Below are 19,164 nucleotides of genomic sequence, written 5' to 3'. Positions count from 1 at the left end.
GATTTCAAAATGTTTCAAAGTGTATGAATTTCAATCCTTCGTTGTTTTATCTCCTGATGAATTCCTGAGTTCCTAGTTAACTAGTATGTGGAGGAAATGGGGTGAACAAGGAACAGCAGAGCAGGCAAGGGAGGAAAAGTGAACTCCCCAGAACTGATGAAAGGCCACTTCAGAGTCACAGAACTTGCAGGATGGGCCGCCTGACATGAGAAAGCAGAAGAAGACGTCATTCCATCTTCAAGCTACAAAACTATTGTCCTTTGACCTCAAGCGCCAAGGAGGTGATGAGGGTGGAAATTTCACCAGTTGGTCACTTTGATCCATTCTCTTCTCTTAGATTTGGAGAATTAGGCCCAATACTTCTTTGGCTCCCTCAAAAATCGACACACCTAAAACTTAACACCTTTATAAATTGTCAGTCACGCAGGCAAGAAGAACTGTCAGATCTCAAAAAGCACAATAGGAATGCTGTCATTTATTAAAACATGTATTTATTCCATAGCCTAATTTGTCTGGGGCTGTGGTCTATTTATTAAATAATCTAGATATTCATTTTTAGACCAGTCATTTCAACTCAGATTCCTCCATGACTGGGCCACTGCGTCTGTCTTAAGGGACCCACGTTATGCAGCTCATAAAATATTCCAGGAAATATGCAAAAAAACGCTTTAACAGTCATAGAAGAAAACCCCCTATATACTCAAATATGCAGGCTGTAAGTTAATTTTTAAGCAAAAGTTTCAAATATACAAAATAATTGAGAGGAAAAAAACCCTACAAATTAGTCTCACATTTAAGATAACAAAGACCCACTTTGGGGGAAAAGTACACAAATATGGCATGGGTTTAAACTCAGGCTGGGCAGTATTGCCAAAGTCCTACAGGAGTGGAAACACTGTGATTAGGCTAACATCAATGGTCTATTTGGTTATGTTAATAAAAGAATCATTTGTGGAGGAAACTTATTTAAAATCTTAATTGATAAATAATGTTCACTATTGAAAATCTTTCTAAAGATTGAGAAGTAAAAAAAAAAAAATTATTATAACACTGTGTGGAAGGAAGGTTCACAAACTGGGTGTTTGGTACCATAACATTTGGTTACTTTGGGGTCCAAAACGTTTAATTAGGTTTGAGACAGAATAAACAATGAAAGAATTAACAAAAGTAGACAGTGACTAACTTTACCAAAAAAAGTTTTTGTTTTTTTTTTTAATGGAGGTACTGGGGATTGAACCCAGGACCTCATGCATGCCAAGCATGTGCTCTACCACTGAGCTACAACCCCACTCCCTTTGTTTTTCTGTTTTGATTGGAGGTAGACACATTTAAAAATGTATTCCAGAGCCACAGGACCAAGGTGACAATTATTATTACCCTTTGCTAAGGCAACTTCAGAAATGGATCAATTATATCTGACCTGGTCTAAGTAAGTTTCAGATTTCTCTTATATGAAAGCGAAAACACCAGAATTATCCTAACAAAAAACCGTGGGTAAGACACTGACTGATGGGCAGTATACATTTAGAAATTCTCCGCACTGTAAGAAAATTACCTACGCACCACGGAAGAATAAACAAGACCTTGGTCTTGTTTAAAAAAAAAAAAAAAATCAAGCCAAAATCTATAGTTGAGACTCTACTCTGAACAATGACAGATCTTCATCTGTATAATTAACATGTAGGTCCTTATCCTTCCCACTTAGTTTTTAATTTATGACAAGACACCGCTAAAGTTCAGACAAAATATATATATATACATATATATATATATATATGTATATATATATATTTTAAATCTTTACAATAAATCAAGATGTAGGAGCTTACACAGAGCACATTTTTGTTTATTTAAGGTACTCAATTCCAGCTCCCTCTGGATGAGAATAACCCTGGTAACAGTGTACAGAGTCTGCCCTTTGCTTTTTGTCATTTTAAAGCAAATAATTCATTTCGACTGTACGTCTGTGCAAATAATCCTTCAGAAGAAACATCCAAGATTCTGTTTGCAGAGGTCATCCTGTCCCTCCAAGGTGATTCCATGGAGTTTATTTTTCTTCAGATAAAGTGCTCCTGTCCAGCAGAACTCAGAGGCCTTCAAGGGTCCCAGCAGGTCAGTTCGGGGGGAGGCTCCGTCATACGAACTCCAGCTTCCCATGCCCGCTGTACATGCCCCAGTGCACGAGGGACAGAATCCTCTCGTGGCCGAGGTCGGCTTGTCTCATCTTGTCGCAGCTCAGACAGCAGTTCTCGTGGCCACTGGCAGGCACCATGCACTCCAGGTCAAGCTTGGCCACCTGCCCCTTCCTGGAGTGGTGTCCGTGGAAGCTATAGTGCAGGCGGGACAGCATCTGCTGCCGCTGGTCCCGCAGCCTCCTGTTCTCACTCCGGAGCATCCTCAGCGCCAGCATGATCAGCAGCACCAGGATCAGCCCCCCAGCGATGGGAACGGCGATCACCGCTGCCCGGAACCACAGCTCCTTGGAGGAGGTCAGCTCCTGCACTTTGGTGATGAGGTTCCGGCTGCCATCAGGCTGATACCTGTTCCCTTGGCCTAGAGGAGGACAAGCAAAGTGGTCAGTCCGTGGGAACCCCTCCTGGAGACAGCCATGCGCCTCTCTCCAGTCTCCTCATTCATCAAGGCACCCCGTTAAAAAGAAGTTTCCAATTCGATCAATATTCAGAACAGAAACGTTGCAAGACGAAGCAGGAGAAGCTTCCAAAGACGTGTTTACAGACTGTCATTACTGATTAGTTATGGTCTTTTAGTGGCCGCAAAATGTCAAAAAAACAGGCAAAGCCTATTCTGCAGACAGACATCTAATGCTCAGGGAGACATGAAAGCTACTCCAGATACGCACCCAGCCAGGCTTCTCCCTCTCTAATTACATTAACAACAAAATCAATAGCAGACAAAGTCGTGGCTGTCACAAGCTTATAGATCGGGCCAGAGTTTGGTCTGGGAGGGCTTCTACCTACCTGAGGCGTCCCCCCTGGGAGGGGCAAGCACATCCTGCAGCCCTCTGTAATTGCACATATCTTCGTGACAGCACCCCAACGTGGGTACCGTGGTGCCGGAGTGGTTTCGTGCCTGTTTGGCTTGGCAGGCATCTGCTGTGCTCGCGAGAAAGTCCAGGCAGCCATGGGTGAGTGGGGAATTCGTGTTCTGAGGATCAAGGAGTCTGGAGAAGCAGGCGCTCAGCTCAGATTTACACATATAACCAGTAGCCACGCAGTGGGCGGCATCACAGTAGCATCTGATTTCACCTGAAAACAGGAAATTGCATCAAACTGCTTCAGAGACCCACTACAGCATCTACTCCAGCCACTGCAAATTTCAAAGGCACTCACTTCACAGAATAGTCAGCTGAGGGCTGAGAAGGATGGTCCATGCAGACTGGAAAAGCTCTTTGTGCAAGCCAGTGTTTAAACCCCAATCCAGGTGAATATCATTTTAGAAATGTATTAACCCCAGGAGTAGAGAATCAAGGCTGCATTTAGGTTTCAGATAAGTTAACAAGTAATTAAAAACACTTGTTTTTGAAAGGAAAAAAATCATCAATAATTTCTCCTCCTGGAAGGCAAATTACATTATTTATTCATTTTAATCCTACGTGACTGTACAACATAAAATGCTAGGCTTTTTGATTTTGTCAGTATAAATATTTGATCGGAACTGCTTAATTGTTTACTACCTTGAAGGGCAGTGCCAAGATTTAAGAGCTTTAGCTAACACCTTATAAAGTTATTAACTAGAAACACAACAATCTAGAAATTGCTCCGGTCAGGAGGTTTTAAAACTATGAAACTGGGCAGCTATTTGCAACCTCTCTAGAAAAGGCAAACTTTGCCTATAAAGATCTGTTCATGCAGGGGAGCTTTTAGTCAGTATATTGTAAAACAGGAACTAGGCAGTTTACAATTAGTGGTTTGCTTGCCAAAGTCAATTTCTTTCAGCCCAAATGGAAAGTCATAAAACCAAGGGCAGGGAGGAGGGGGTAAAACTGCAAGGCTCCCTTCTCCTCCCCGTAACTCCCCAGTTTTACGTGTAATTCAACATGGGATCTAAAAGGGGAAACACTGAAACTGAAAATCCTCTGCTGGTTGAATGAAAAATCCTTGAGGAAACCTCAAATTTTTCTACAGGAAGTGATTAAAAGTCTCCTTTATAAAACTTAGTTTGTGAGTTGCAAGTCACATTAACATCTTACCACAAGGCAGGATCTGAGGCTTTTATGCTCACTTCTAGTTGAAATAATCTGGATCTGGGAGTTATCACTCCTACCATGGCTGACCCCGTGGACCCCCGCCACTGTCACGTGTCACAGCTGAAGATACTGTGAATCAATTTAATGCACACATCTCTCCCCAGCTTCCCCGTCTGAAGTTCTGTCTGGTTACAGAAACCTCCCCTCTGAAACTAAACACCGGGCACTTGTGCTTTATAAACTTCTTCCCACCCTCACCTCTCTTCCTCCTCCTCTCATGAATGCCTGAGTAAGACGTCTCATTTAATTATCTGTCCAAATTCCAGGCCACCGTATGGTATGCTCAGCTTTTCACCAGAGGCTGCTAATGCTTCAGTTCTTAAAAAAAAAAAAAAAAAGAAAAAGAAAAAAAAAAAAACCCAGCCAACTAAATGCAGATCTTTGGCAACGTGACTTGGCCCGAGCAAAGCCGGAGGTCTTGCTCCTGTCCTAACTGTGCTGCTGTCCTGGGTCTGGGCCCAGGTCCCTTTCTCCAGTAACTCAGACCTTCCCTTTAGAATCCTGCTTTGTAGACGCTCTTTTCAAGCTTACTTGATTTTTTGCATAAAGCTCACCGGTCTTAAATGGTGATGACTACACATCGCTAAGTCTGACAAATTCCACGTAGAGATTTAAAGTGGAAATAAAGTGGATTAAAAGTCAATTTTGATCCCATTCACCTTAGACTTCGTGCAGAAAAAAAGAAAACTGAACACAAGTAAAATGCTGCTTAAATGTTTATGAGAGCCTATTTAAAGTCCTATATTTTCAGTGACCTAAAACAGTCTAATAAAATTTTGACAGGTAACTAGGAAAAGCTCTAACAACTTTTTTTTTAATTGGAGCCACATTTGAGCAAGTTGAATAGACTTTTGTGTTACTGTATTAAAACTATATTTCTGCCATTTCATAAAGTTTCTTCCTGTGGCATGCGAAGGTCCAGAAGGGGACTGGTATTTTGAAACGGGGAACAATGCTCCTCTGTTGGCCCCTCTCTTGTTACTGTATGTAGTGATTAAACAGAAATGTCTGCTTTAGTCAAGATGGCTACAGGAGAGGCTGCTGGCTTCTTTTAAAGCTTTTGAAGTCCGCAGCAGTCAGAAATCTCTGCTCCCCTAATTATATCATTATCAGGCGCATAGTTTCGGTATCTGTGACTTCATGTCAGCCTCAGTCCGTCCCTGTTCGGCCGGCCTTTGATAGGGCCAGGAGGCTCCCCTCTGCAGCCTGCCAGGGCTGTTATTTAGGGTTAATTACACCCTTCCTTCCAAAATAAATAAATACTGTAGCCCATCATCCTCGCTGGGCTAGCTTATCCCTTAACCTCAGGCCTGCTACATGGCAATTAGAGAAAAATGGAGGGGGGGGGGGTTGCAAAAGCTAAAACAACGCTTCCTATTTTAAAAAAAATTATCTGTTCACAGAACAAACAGTAGGTAGAGTTCATGGCGAGGGAGGTGGGAGAACCTTGAAAACTAGAGGGAGTTGTTTGGGTTATTTCGACCTAAAAGGTGAAAGCCTGCAGAGAAAAAAAAACTGACCGCTGCCTTTTTTTTTTTTTTTAAGTAGTGTTTATAAAATACGAGGTGAGTGGGAAATGGGGCCGCTGACAGAGCCTACTCCTCCCGGCCACTGAGAAGCAACACGGTCCATGCTTCTGCACAGACACACACACCTGGACACCTACACTCCCGGGGAGGCACACACTCGCCGGCTCACAAAGACACTGACTCAGAGACGCGCGCAAAGACACTCAGGGACAGAGACACATTTAAATAGAAAGACACTCAGATACCCCCCCCCCACACACACACACCAGACACTCAGGAGAGACTCACATACACTCATGGACAAAGACACACTCAAATACAGATACACACACAGCAGAGACGCACACACAGCCGAGACACTCAGACACGCGCGCGCACTCGGACACAGCGCAAAGGGGCCGGGGTCTGCGGTCCCTCCTGGCCGCTGCCGCCCCACACTCCGGCCCCGCTCCGCGGCTGCAAACGTTCCCAAGTTCACGACAGACTTGCACAAACATTTTGACAACCACTTGCCCTGAGGTCTGACTCCACCTCCCCGCGCCGGGCCCGGGACACCCGAAGGGGCGGCCGCGAAGCCACCGCCGCGACTTCTAAGAACAGGCAACTTGTCGCGACCTGCGGGCTCCCGCGCGGGAGGAAGCTTCACCCGCCGCTAACAACAAAGCCTTGGCAGCGGGAATCAGAGATCCGCGAAGGCAGCCGCCCCAGGACTCCGCGGCCCTCCCCGGGGAGCCCGCGCGCGCCCCGCCGGCCGGCCGGCGGACACCCACCTTTGGTGAGCAGCACGGCCATGGCGCAGAGTTCGAGCTGCAGCCAGATGAAGATGTAGCTGGAGTGGCGATCCATTGACGCCCCCCCACGGCCGCGGTGGCCCCGCTGGCTCCCGGAGCCGCGGCGCAGCTGCAGCCTACGGCTCCCGGCGCGTGCAGTGCATGGGTGCTGCCCGGGGCGCGGGACCGGGCCGCGGCCGGAGCATGGAGTGCGGCTGGTGGGCGCGCCGAGCACCGTCCGACTCTGCAGTCCCGGCTCCTCCGCTCCGCTCGGCGCCGCGGGCGGGCGGGTGGGCTCCAGGCTCCGCTCCGCTCCCCCTCGGCCCGCCAGTCCTCGAAGGCGCAAACCCCGAGCGCAAAGAAACTGCCCGCCGCGAACTCCAGCCTGCGCCGGCCTAGGTCTGCCTGGCTCCGCGCCGTAAATAGCGCCCCGCGCGGGGAGCCTGCCTGGCCCCGCCCCGCCCCGGCCCCGCCCCAGTCCCGCCCCGGCAGCGCCGGCGCCGCTCGATTGGCCGCCAAGCTCCGGTCACTCAGCCCCGCCGCCGGGGAGCGGGCCCAGACGCTGGTGAGGCGGGCTCTGCCCCGCGGCTCCGATCGGCGCCGGCGTCTGGGGCTGCGGGCCGGCGCCCGCCGTCTCCCGCGCTCCCCCTCGCGGAGGCCTGTGCGTCCGTGACCTTCGGGAGCAGCGGGTCGAGCCAGCCTCTGCCTCTGGCTCCCGCCTCCGTGATCCTCACAACTCGGCCTCTGGCCGGCGTCCTCCAGCGCGTGGCTTCCTTTCTGGTCCCCTGAAACTCGTGAGGGACCCGCGTGGCCGCCTTCAGACCCCTCCCCGCCGCGCCGCGGGAGCCTGGGACCAGTGGCGGACCCCAGGCGTGCCCCGCCGGGTCGCGTGCGCCCGAAGAGGGCGTCCAGGCGGGAGGCAGGAAGCGGGGCGGCGGAGCCCTGGGGTGCTTTCAGCCTCCCCCCCCCCCCTCCGCGCATCCGCCTCGACCGCCCGCCCTGTGATCAATAAAGCCCAGACAGACAGACTGTGGATCAGTAGGAGCCGCTCAGTTCTCCTGGGTAGACTGGGGACGAGTAGCCGCTACAGACACTTAACGAAAATTAGCAAATCCAAAAGCACCCGGCGCCAGCGAGACGACACAGGCCGAGACTGACACTCAATTAACCACCCCCCAAACAATCGCAGGCAAACACACCGGCTGACCCTGATCAATATCAGCCCCGCAGAGATCTCCTTTCTGAGATGCTAATTCATTTACTAAGACTTGGGGGGCTGCCGGCCCCAAAGTACCCAAAGGCGGCCGGGCGTAGGGGTGGGGGTGGGGGGTTGCTGTTGTTTTTTTTATTTTGTTGAAGGGAAATGCAGCTTAAAGCTCTTATCTGAGAGAAGCTCCTTTCTCCCTTCCCCTCCCCCACCCCCTAAACCTGGGATTAACAAAAGTCAACCATTTGCAAAATTTCCTTTTAAGATCAGCCAACGTTTCACGACCTGATAAAATGTTAAGAGGGAAAGGGAAAGAGAGGGAGAGAGAAAGAAGGATGGAGGGAGGAAGAAAGAAAGGAGCATTTAATGCTAAGGTGGGACATGTAAAGTCAAATCGTGGAGGACTAGTGTGCAGAAATAAGGTTTAAGACTAAGAAAAAATATATATATATGTCTCGAGGACTGAAAAATCAACGTGAACCTTGTAAATTAAAACTGTTGAAAGTCCACAGAGCTGCAGATGTAGTTAATGAAATTGCCTTTGAAAACTAATGTTTACATGCAGAAAAAGTAATTTCATAAACTGATGCTCTGACCATGACTTCACTAGATCAAAATTGCCTCTAAAAGGAGGGGCGGGCTAGCCCAGCAGAAGTTTTGTTTTGTTTTGTTTTGTTTTGGAAGTTTTAAGAGGAAATTAAACTGGTTAGAGCGCCAGGTAAAAAGCAGGCTCTTGTGAAGTGGTGGGCTGACGGGCAGTCCGGAGGGGGGTTTAATTAGTACTTCCTGACATCTAATTCTTTGACAAGTTAACGATTCTAAGGGGTTTATGCAGACAATACTTTTCTTGTAATGACACACTCTGGTTTTACTCTAGAGAGTCAATTATTAGCTAACAGGAAACTTTTAGAATATATTCATTCAACTATTTTGGAACACCCACTGTAGGACAGGCTCACTGCTTGTGGGGTTAAAAAGATGTCAGAACCTGAATAGAAAATCACAAACAATGGAGTTAGAGGGTGACAGAGATGTGGGCACAGCTGTGATGCACAGAGATGCAGTGGCCAGCCTAGGAAGGTAAAGAAAGAAGGAGATCTGCTGGAAGCAATGGCCTTGGGCACGATGCCTAAAGAATAAAGAGAATTGGAAGGGGACCGTTACAGGCACCGGGGACCACAGGAACTTAGGCATGAAGTTCACTGACTGCACTGGGAGATGTGGGTGGTAAGTAGAGGAAGGGTGGATGTGACCACAAGCATTTCTTTGTTGCTGAAGCATAAAGTGTGAAGCAAGGAGTGAGCAGAGATGCACCAGAAATGGACTATATTTAGCTGTGATGAAGATAAAAATACCTATTTGATGAGAGAGGGCCTAGGGGGACGTGCTGGTGAAAGTTGTATTGTAGTAAACACTTTCTGAGTGCCTTCCGAGACCACTTCAGAGAGTGTCCCCTTTCTCTGGAGTGGGCATTGGCAGCCAGACTAGGGCACTCTGCCCCTCTGGCTGTAGCAAGTCACATAACCCCAGTTGGACCAATTAGGTTCTCTCTTCCAGGTCTTTAGCCAGAGATGCTGGTCAATCTCTAGGAGTCACTTCATTGGAAACAAATTCAGAGTCCACTTGTCTGCAAAGCAAGAAAAAAATGACAAAGATGTGCAGAGTGGCAAAAACATTAGTCCCAAAGGATTCCCCATCATTGGTTTAACTTCCTGACCTTAGGTTTCAACTCAAGATTAACTCCCTCATGAGATCCCCTTTTCATTTAACTTTCTTTTATTACTTTCAACCCAAAGGATTCAATCTATAGTCCATACATTTTATTGAATTAATATGGATTTTTGTTATTCCAGGATGTATCCTTTTTTTTTTTTTTGCTCCAAATACAATTCAGAATAAGAACGTTGTGCTCAGACAATCATTTCACCTCTTTTATTTTTATTATATTTTAATGGGCAGACTTTTTAAATGGCTAGAAATTAGTTTTAAGAGAAACAAGTCTGCACTCTGTCTAATGGTGTTGGAGCAGACATGGACTTTTCAACTAAGTGAACAAGAGTGTTTGAATCAATATGGAAAATCAAAATTGGTTTAGGGATAATATGTCAATTACAAGGCTACATCAATTGTTGAGAGAAGAGGCAACACTTTTAATTCAATTTAAGACTCAAGGAAAATGGCTTCTCTACAGAATTTTACTTGTGTTTTGTACATAATTTGTTCACTACTTTCCTACATGTAGGTTGATAACTAGAGAGGAAAGTAGTAAAATCTAGCAATTTTTTTAAAAATTTAAAGCAAGAAATGAAATCAATGAGCAAAATTCTTTTCACTCTGATGAAGGGCATTCTGAAAATATAAACTGGGAACCAACTATCTATACCCAAGGACCAAAAGCTGACTCTAGACCTAAAACAAAAAAATAATTACACATCACAAGATTTCATCATGCAGCTCAGAATGGCACACAATTTAAAACTCAGGAATTGTTTATTTCTGGAATTTTCCACTTAAACATCATGATAGTCTTATTACCTTCAAATAATATTCTAGATATGATGTATCCATGGACATATGTACTACATAATCACAGCACGCCACTCTGACACATTTTCATGGTTGTCTTACACCACAGAAAAACTCTAAATTTTATTTTTCTTATAAATAGGGGGAAAAAAAAAACTCAAGGGTTTTTATATCCAGATCCATTTTGTTAACAAAGCTGTAAATACTCTAGCCATCTCTGCTTACCCAAATAATGCCATTGTTTCCCAACGTTAGATGTGATTCCCCATTTTCAGCAGTGTCCCTCTCTTCACAATGCAGATGAAAAAGAACTCCATACATTTTGTTCAGAGAGAAGCAGGGGTGTTCGAGTTCCTGGCTAGCGTACAAAAAAACTACTGCAATCTAGAGATAGAATCTAACATTTCTGCCTGTTATACAAATCGTCTACCAACCAACAATCCACGGAGGTTAGATAACACTTTGAATTCCCAGTAGCAGGTTTGTTTTTTTTTTTAAGTTATTTGTTCTTAGTAGAAGTTAGGAGTGCAGAGCTAAAAATGTACTTTCTTTGGAATATGGTCAAAGGTGAGAGATTAGCCCAGCCCAAAGGAATGACTGACTGTCTAGTGAAGTTTTTTTCTTTTCTTTTTTCCTCCAAAATGGAAAAGGAGATAAAGGATGGAGTGCAAAGTCCAGGGTATAGGATAATAGGACCTAGAAAAAAAAGGAGAAAACTGGAGCCCACATTCCCAAATGCCCATCCTCCCACAAACTAGCAAAAAGCCTACGGAGTCTTACAAATACCATAGAATATCGATTGGGTTGAGGTTTTCTTAAGAATTTTTAAGGCAACTAAGTTGAGATACAATAAGAAGCAGATTAAAAGAACTTTACTTTATGAACGTAACCATGGACATTATTTACAATCAAGTAGTATCAAATACATTCTGTGGATCCTTGGCGTAGCCTTTTTTCTATTTAGTCATGTTAATATAATCTCCAATTAAGCCAGTAGAACTTCTAGAAATTATTCAGTAATTCCTGCTGGTTTTGCCAACCTGATGCCAAATAGCCAGGTTGAGTTCTTTTATTCTTTTAACTAAAATGGCACATGCATCCTTGAAAGCAGAGAAATTACCTTAAATTCCTGCTTAAAGGAACACTCCTGACCCAGAATGCTGTTCAGATTAATGCCATGAATAGTCTTTTTGGGGTTCTACCTCCTAGGCTGAAAATACTTCACTTGTGTTTTTTAGGGTTTTTTTTTTTAGTGTTTGTGTACAAACCACAGACATGCAGAAGCTTTGATATTTTCATTAGGCAGCCAGCCATTTACACTCTTGCTTGACACTGGCTGAAACCTTGTACCCTTCCCCACAGCCCCAAACCCGCCTGTGTTTCCACTGTTCTGCCTTTATCCATGCTTATCCGTGGGGTTGTGTTCCAAGACCTCCCACGAATACCTGAAACCGCCAACAGTACCAAGCTCAATATATACTATTTTTTTTCCTTTACATACATGCACCTACAATAGAGCTTAATGTGTAAATTAGGCACAGTAAGAGAATATCCACATTGCCAGGGTCACTCCTTTTGCACTTTGGGGCCATTATTAAGTAAAACAAGGGTCACTTGAACACAGGCACTGTGGCTGGAATGGTCCAGCTGATAACTGAGAGGGCTACTAAGTGACTGAAGGACGGGGCACCCTGAACAAGGGGATGAGTCACATCCTGGGTGGGATGGAACTGGACATCACGAGGTTTCATCACGCAGCTCAGAACGGCACACAATTTAAAACTCAGGGATTGTTTATTTCTGGAATTTTCCACTTAATATTTGTGGACAATTCAGCAGGTCACTAAAACCTCTGGTATTGGAACCTTGGAAAAGGGGGGAACCACTGTAATGACTTCTCATAAAGCCATTCTCTCTCTTTTTTTTTTAACTTCCTCCATTCATTTTTCTTTTTTAAAATATATTTTTATTGAAGTACAGTCAGTTTACAGTGTTGTGCATTCTCTTCTAATACTGCCTCTTCCAAGCTGAAATCTCATTGACAGAACAGAAAGAGGTCTTTTGCAGTGGAACTCTGAAATTATTGATATTTGCCCTCATGTTTCTGGCCCTGCCACTGTTTTTATTTCATAACAATTTTCTGATGAAATAACCAGCTATACAGTATTTGTTTTGCCATTTACAAAGTATCAAGCTATACATTAAATTTGATGTATGTGTTCAACCCAGGGAATGCAATGCCATCCAAATGAGCACATCTTCTAATATTTAATGCATTTCCATGAAATGTATCCGATGGGCAGAGGTTATGAAGAGGGCTGCAGGGTTGCACTGAGATCATCAGTGAACGAAATTCTTGTTCTTATCCTTTGATCTTAAGGGAAGAACACAATGCATTTTCCCCCATATTCAATAATCTTTCTTTGTTCCATTAAGTCCCCTAACACAAAAGCTCCTATTCTGCTGGGAATTTGTTTAAACACAATAACCCTCCACTTTCCCGTTCATAGTTTGGTGTCACTTGCCTACATTTTTAGCCTATCATTTCAAAGATATCATTTAAAATGTGCACGTTTATAGTTCAGTCAAATTTGTTTAATTAAAAGAATGAGAGACCCACTTAAGATTAGTTAATTTTGGAGGGGTTTCTCGTGCAGATACAATGGCCTTATTGTAAGGATTCAGCTAACCGGTGAGGTACAAGCATTACTTATCTTCCCGGGGAGCCAGCATCCCTGAGACTGGACACTGGAACATTTGGGTCTCTTTTTCCCAGGGTTGTCTTTGCTTCTTACCTCTCTACCCGTGAGCCGGCATCCTTTCCCTATTTCTAGTTTTTCCTCTTCATCCCTTCTGCTTGCTTTTATACAATCATAAGCCTCCTTCACATAGGTTGCTGTTCCTCTCATGGAAAGACCATCTCAAAACGCACAGTGTGTGGTCCCTTCTGTGAGGGCTGATAGAAAACATGGCTGCTGCCCCTTATCAAGGTCATGGGCCAGGAAAACCAGAAGGTGTGGGTAGACCAGCACCATAAAACATGATATATATACATATGCTTTTATCTATATAAGCATGATATTATATATATAATGTGTGTGTGTGTATATATATATATATATGTTATCATTTAACTCTCCTTTTCAATACAAAAAGTATTAGTGAGTAGAATTAATGTTTGTGTTTTTTTTTTTTTTTTTTTTGATGGAGGTACTGGGGATTGAATCCAGGACCCCATGTATGCTAAACACACACTCTACCACTGAGCTATACCCTCCCTGCTATGAGTAGAATTAAGATCATTCCTTTAAATGCTTAACTTAGTGTGAGCTTATCACTTGAGCGTTTGCCATCATCAAAAATAAACTTAACATATCCAAATGAAGATAGCCCATCTCCTATGGATGAAAGACTCAGAACCCTTCCAGGATCCAAGACTGAAAAACCACTTTGTACAGGGATTAATTTCAATAGACAACAATCTTGAATATCCTGTCTTTTCAGTTGACTATGGTGACTAAAAGAGTTTATCAATCTCCTGAGAAAGATGGGTATTTGGGGTGAATAACCACCTGGCTCTTTCCACATATGTCCTCTGGATACGGGAGGCCAAGGTGCCTGAGCATCAGAGCAAATGACCTTGCTTGCCAGTCTGTAGGGAATACGTGAGCCAAATGCATCAACTTTACAACCGAAAAGCCAAAACAAGCACTTCCCTCTTTGGAGTCCACCCCACACCACTCAGCTGTTCCTCATAAACTCACGGGCTTATGGAAAGAGTTTGCTAAAGAAGCAGCATTGTTTATGTGGCTACTCAACTTTCTTTTTCTATCTGGCTCCTCAAGGAGATTATAAACCCTTAATGAGCAGAAAACTGTCTATCATCCATTTATTCCCTTTAATGTCTTTCACAGCATAGTCTGGAATACATCTTATTTTTAATAAGTGAATGCTGGCGAGTGAATTTTAAATGGAAATGATTCAACTTTGGATATGAGGAGACAGCAGTAACTGGGAGATAGAAGACCTGAATTTGTCTCCATGCTCCATCACTCAGTGTGTTTTCATGAGACATGAAGTGTCCCCTTTGTGCCTCACTTTCCCCTCCCTGTGAGGACCGCAAGGGTAACATGAGACCATCTCATCAAGTCTCAAGTGTGAAACCCTGTAGAATTGTTAGATGATTTTCTTTAGAATCAAAGAGTTGGTTCAAGTCCATTTTTCAGTCATCTGGATATATTTATGATAGCTTCAGGACTTCCCAGCTGGTTTCAGGATTTTCTTCTCCCTGGAGCTGAGGATCTGAAGCACGAACGATGCCACGGCCAAGCCAGGCTGGCAGGGTGATGCTGCTCTCTAAACACAGCGCACATCTTGCCAACAAAGGTTACCTCCCATGACTGGTGATAGTCCAAGAATCAGCCGAGACAAATTGGTCGGCTAACTTATCATTACGCAAGAAATTTAGCTGCTCATCAGAGCCATAATTCATGCCTCTAGTCTTCTGGGAAACACAAGAAGTATCTTCCATCTTGCAATGAGACTTCTTTGGACTGTCCACGTGCAATTCAATAGCGTTTTTCAAAGAAGTCTGCTGTCAGAGAGAACCATTTCCCAATAAAGTCACGATTAATTATGGATGTGCCTGCCATGACCTGCACTCTTTTTTTTTTTTTTACGGGTGATCAATAAGATTACAGAAGGGCCTCCTGCCCTCAAAATGCTTACAATCCTGCCATCCCTCTTTTTGGTGACTGCCTCAATTTAACAAGTTTGTAGAAATGGGGGTGGGGGTGGGGTGAGAAATGGTACTGAGGTTACCTTTTCCCTAATCCTTCAAGTCATCCCGTGAAGACCTGCAATTTTTCTGAAAATAGGTGAGTTCAGGCCCCTGACAGCTGGATGCAGAGAACCAGAGCCAAAAGTCTGCATTTTTCTGTTTTTGTCAGAGGGAGTGCGTGGAGGGCTAACCAGAGGCTCTTCAGGTCTGAAGTGTTTCTGCATCACGCATCCCAGGAGCCCAGCAAGAGAAGGGAGCTAGGAGAGCTGGCGAGGTGATGGGTGGTGGCCAAGGGTGACTCTTCCAACTCGACAGAGCCAGGAAGTTTCGGGAAAGTTAACTGCAGGCGCCACCCCTTTCTCCTGGTTCCCAGTTAATTAGAGTGGAAGCAGAGACGCACCTGGAGATCTTCGTTTGGGTAGAAAATAAATGCGAATGCGAGTTTCTTTACGTTCCCACTGCAAATAGAAAAGGCGGCGGCGGCAGTGCCATTTCGGGCCAGCCAATGGGACACTCGTCTCCGAAGACAAGATCCAAGAGGAGAGGGCGAGGCTGGGGGACTGAGGCGGACGGGCGAGTCGGGGCCGGAGGAGGGAGCGAGGGAGAGGGCGGCGAGGGAGGCAGGGACGAGGGGAGCGAGCGAGAGATCCCTCGGGGGACGCGAACGCCGGGGAGCGGCCCCAATTACCCTAATTGAAGGTAATGGTTCCGAGGCGCCGAGCGGCTCCTCCTCTTCGCATCACTCAGCCGAGACCCGGACGCACCCACATCCGCGCCGTCAAGTTCAGGTGCCGCCCGCTCACCTGCCCCGCTCCTCCCAGCTCCTCTCTGCTGCCTGCCTCACTTGTCACTAGTTGAGGGACCCTGATTTGTCCCAAAGAAAACAAGGGGGCCGGCCCTTCTGGTCTGGACCAATCCCTCCAGGCTAGAGTCTGTAGGGGTGGGAGAGGACGCCGACCCCATCCTGGTGCCCTCGCGTCCCCGTTCAGGCTATAGTTCTCAGCCTTTCCCCCACAAAACCTCTTTCCCTTTCCCCCTTAATTCAGGGAACTTAAGTGGGGTCTTCAGAATAAAACTCGTGGGAGCAGGGGAGTGAGAGGAGGTGGCGGATGAGATGGGAAAGGGATTTCTTGCTGTTTAACTTCTGATCAAAATGGGATCTGGGGATCATTTAATTATAGGAGGTCAGGGGTGATGGAATATCCGTTCCTGACAGGCATCCTACAGGGGTAGAGACAAGGCCAGGGTTTTTTTAGGGGCTGGGAGTGAGGATGTTTGTAAAATCCATAGATAGATAGATAGATAGATAGATAGATAGATAGATAGATAGATAGATAGATAGATAGATAGATATTTTGGTTACAAAAGTAGTGCATCATTGTAGAAAACTTGGAAAACACAGAAAAGAACGTGTGACCCTTCTGTGGCTGGGACAGATAGCAGGGTTCTGTTCCCAGCCCAGTTCCCTTGGAAGCACCAAACACAGAGAAGAGGCAGGGACGGAGGGAGAGGACGGTCCACGTGGATCCCATATCTTTCCTCCTGGTGTCGTGGGAATTTATTTTCCCAGCTCTTGCTAACATGTTATCATAAATTCTTGATAAGTCCCCCTTGAGACGCGCCTGGGACTAGACTGCCAGACCAGGAGCAGAATCACGTAACCCAGCCTGTGGCTTTTCTTCCCTGCGCATCACAGGGCCCTGAAGCATCGACGCTGGAAACAGGGCCTCTGCCCCAAACCGTCAACTACTCTTTTATCACACGTTTGAAGTCTTACCCGTGTATCAGTCAAGCTATTTAAAATAATGTGCTCACTCTCTAAAGAATGTAAAACATGTTAAAAAAAAAAAAAGTTTAAAAAAGTTAAAAAGCTTGAAGTGGAAAAAAAATGAATGAAGGGCTGCAAATGGCAAAATATCCTTCTTTCTTATGGGTGAGTTGTGTTCCGTTACATATATGTGCTGCATCTTCTTTATCCATTCATCTATTGATGTGCACTTAGGATGCTACCATATCTTGGCAGTTATAAAGAATGTTGCTGTTAATAGCAGGGTGTATGAAGCTTTTTGAATTAATTCTTATTTTGTGGTTGGCTTTATTCCTTTGATAACTGTGTTAGTTTAAAAAGCTAAAGCTCTAAATGTTCTTAGAAACAATGAACAGTACATATGTGTAAATTTTAAAATATGTGCAGTATATTGTGTATATGTATTTATATGCAATATATTGTATATGTGTAGTCAAAGTGTAACAATTCTACCTAATAAAACTGGAAAGAAACCAGGGTCACTCTTTTTTTCCTAAGCCAATGCTGGAACGTTCACATCTACTAACACTTTAATTTTCCGGAGAATGAGATGCGCTGTCTTTGCAGCCCAGCTCTGTCGCCTCTTGGACGGTGTGCATCCTTGGGGTCTGGAGGCTGTGGGCCTGAGCCTGGGTCTTTCTCGCCCTCTAGTGGCCAGAGGGAAGGAGCCCCCAGCTGGGAGGAGGATGGAGCAGCTGCTGTTTGCTGTTGATACAAGAAGCCAGGTCATTCTAGGGGAAAATTAGACTCAATCTTTTAACCATGGTGTCTCAATGTCACGCGGTGACCTCAGTAAGAGGGCTGTGAGTCCTGTTTCCCACAGATTCTTAGGGCTTTGGACGATAATGAACAAGCTTCTCTCTATGCTTGAGGCCTGGAGAAGGTAGGGGCGGCAGGTCCAGGTACACCGTTATTGTCCTGAATAGAACATGTTGGCCAGCCAGGGTCTGTGGTCCCCGTCAGCAGGCAAGGGCTCCTTCCAAGGAGGAGTTCATATTCTGGGTGGCTCTGCTTCACTCCTTGGTTATTCTTGAATTAAAAAAAAAAACTAAAAAAAATTTTTGTAGGGGGTAATTAGGTTTTAATTTATGTATTTATTTTTCATTGGAGGTACCGGAGTATTGAACCCAGGACTCCTCGAATGCTGAGCACGCGCTCTACCACTCAGCCCTCCCCCACCTGCTGCCAGTTTTGATTCATTTTGAATGGAAATCTGTCCAAGGAACAGAACCACCAAGAGGCATTGCCCCTAATCTCTGTGTCCTAAACGTGCGCATTGTTCTCACAAATCCACAAACTGTTTTGGCTGACTTCAACTTTAAAAAGCAAACAGAACACCTCCAGAGGAATTCAACAAAGTTCCCCTCCTTTTCTGATCCACATGACACCAGAGGAGGGTGACTGAGTGTGGCAGTGCTGTTCAGAGTGGACCTTGGGTGACGCCCCTGTCATCCCCCACGTGACTTGAAAATCTGACTCTCATTTGGGTTGAGATCAAAGCCAGGAGGCTAACAGGATAATTCAGCCTCTAACTCCACGTGAGTTGCCAGTCTAGACTGATCAAATCAATCAAACGGTTCCTCTATGTACTGAGAGCTACGTGAGGCCATACCAGCCACTTTTTAAATTAAATCATGGAAATGATCACGTCTGTCTCTGACTTTAGAGCTGAGGAAACCAAGAGGAGATTACATGCCCCTGCCTCCTCAAGGGTCAGACCAGTTGCACGGAGACACTGGGCTCAGGGCATCACCCTCCGGCCGATTTCAAATGAAGCATCAGATTCACTGTTGAAGAGTGGCCTGCTTCTCCCTGGACAAGGGTATGGGAAGAAATTGTGAGTCTTTCTGAGATTCCATAGAAACACCTTTGCAATAGGAAACGGTAAAATTACCTCTTGGCAAATGGAGTAATTTGAGGGGGAGGAGAGGAGAGAGATTTGGCCGCTGAGAATAGGGCTGTTTATGAGTTGATTGAATCACCTTTACCCCTAAACCTTCCTCGGTTCCTACAAGCCTGAAGTAAGGATTTCTGGGAATTTGTTTTGGGGCCATTCTTGGATTTCAGCTCTCGTTGTAGGAAGCAGCCTGCCTCAGCAGCTGTCAGGGACTGTTTCCCCTGATGCTGGGTTTTATTTGCAGTCTCCCTCTGCTCCGAGCTTGGCCTTCTCCTGCAGAAGGTGTTCCCTGGGAATCCCAGACCCTGACCCGCAGCGCTCATTAGGTACATAAACAGAAGTGACAATGAATCACAGCCTTCACACCAGCCAGGCGCCTCG

The 19,164-nt window shown here is 45.3% G+C and overlaps 1 protein-coding gene and 1 non-coding gene across 3 annotated transcripts; both read right to left on the bottom strand.

Annotated features, from left to right (window-relative positions):
- Nucleotides 1-466: 466 nt before the first annotated feature.
- BAMBI (BMP and activin membrane bound inhibitor) lies at nucleotides 467-7,562 on the bottom strand. Of its 2 annotated transcripts, XM_032473619.1 has the most exons (3): nucleotides 6,567-6,894; nucleotides 2,979-3,266; nucleotides 467-2,553 (listed from the first exon to the last, which is right to left on the bottom strand). In XM_032473619.1, exons 1-3 carry the CDS (start codon nucleotides 6,640-6,642, stop codon nucleotides 2,135-2,137), a joined length of 783 nt encoding a protein of 260 aa, XP_032329510.1. In that variant the 5' UTR covers nucleotides 6,643-6,894; the 3' UTR covers nucleotides 467-2,134. The 2 variants fall into 2 exon arrangements, with proteins under 2 accessions (XP_032329510.1, XP_032329509.1); XM_032473618.1 differs by lacking the exon at nucleotides 467-2,553 and having other exon boundaries at nucleotides 3,058-3,266; nucleotides 6,567-7,562.
- TRNAA-GGC lies at nucleotides 1,217-1,288 on the bottom strand. Its single transcript has one exon. It is a non-coding gene; the product is annotated as a tRNA-Ala (tRNA).
- Nucleotides 7,563-19,164: the final 11,602 nt, after the last annotated feature.

This window comes from Camelus ferus, chromosome 35 (assembly GCF_009834535.1).
Source record: "Camelus ferus isolate YT-003-E chromosome 35, BCGSAC_Cfer_1.0, whole genome shotgun sequence".
NCBI classification, from domain to species: Eukaryota; Metazoa; Chordata; class Mammalia; order Artiodactyla; family Camelidae; genus Camelus; species Camelus ferus.
This window is presented reverse-complemented; position numbering and strand designations above follow the sequence as displayed.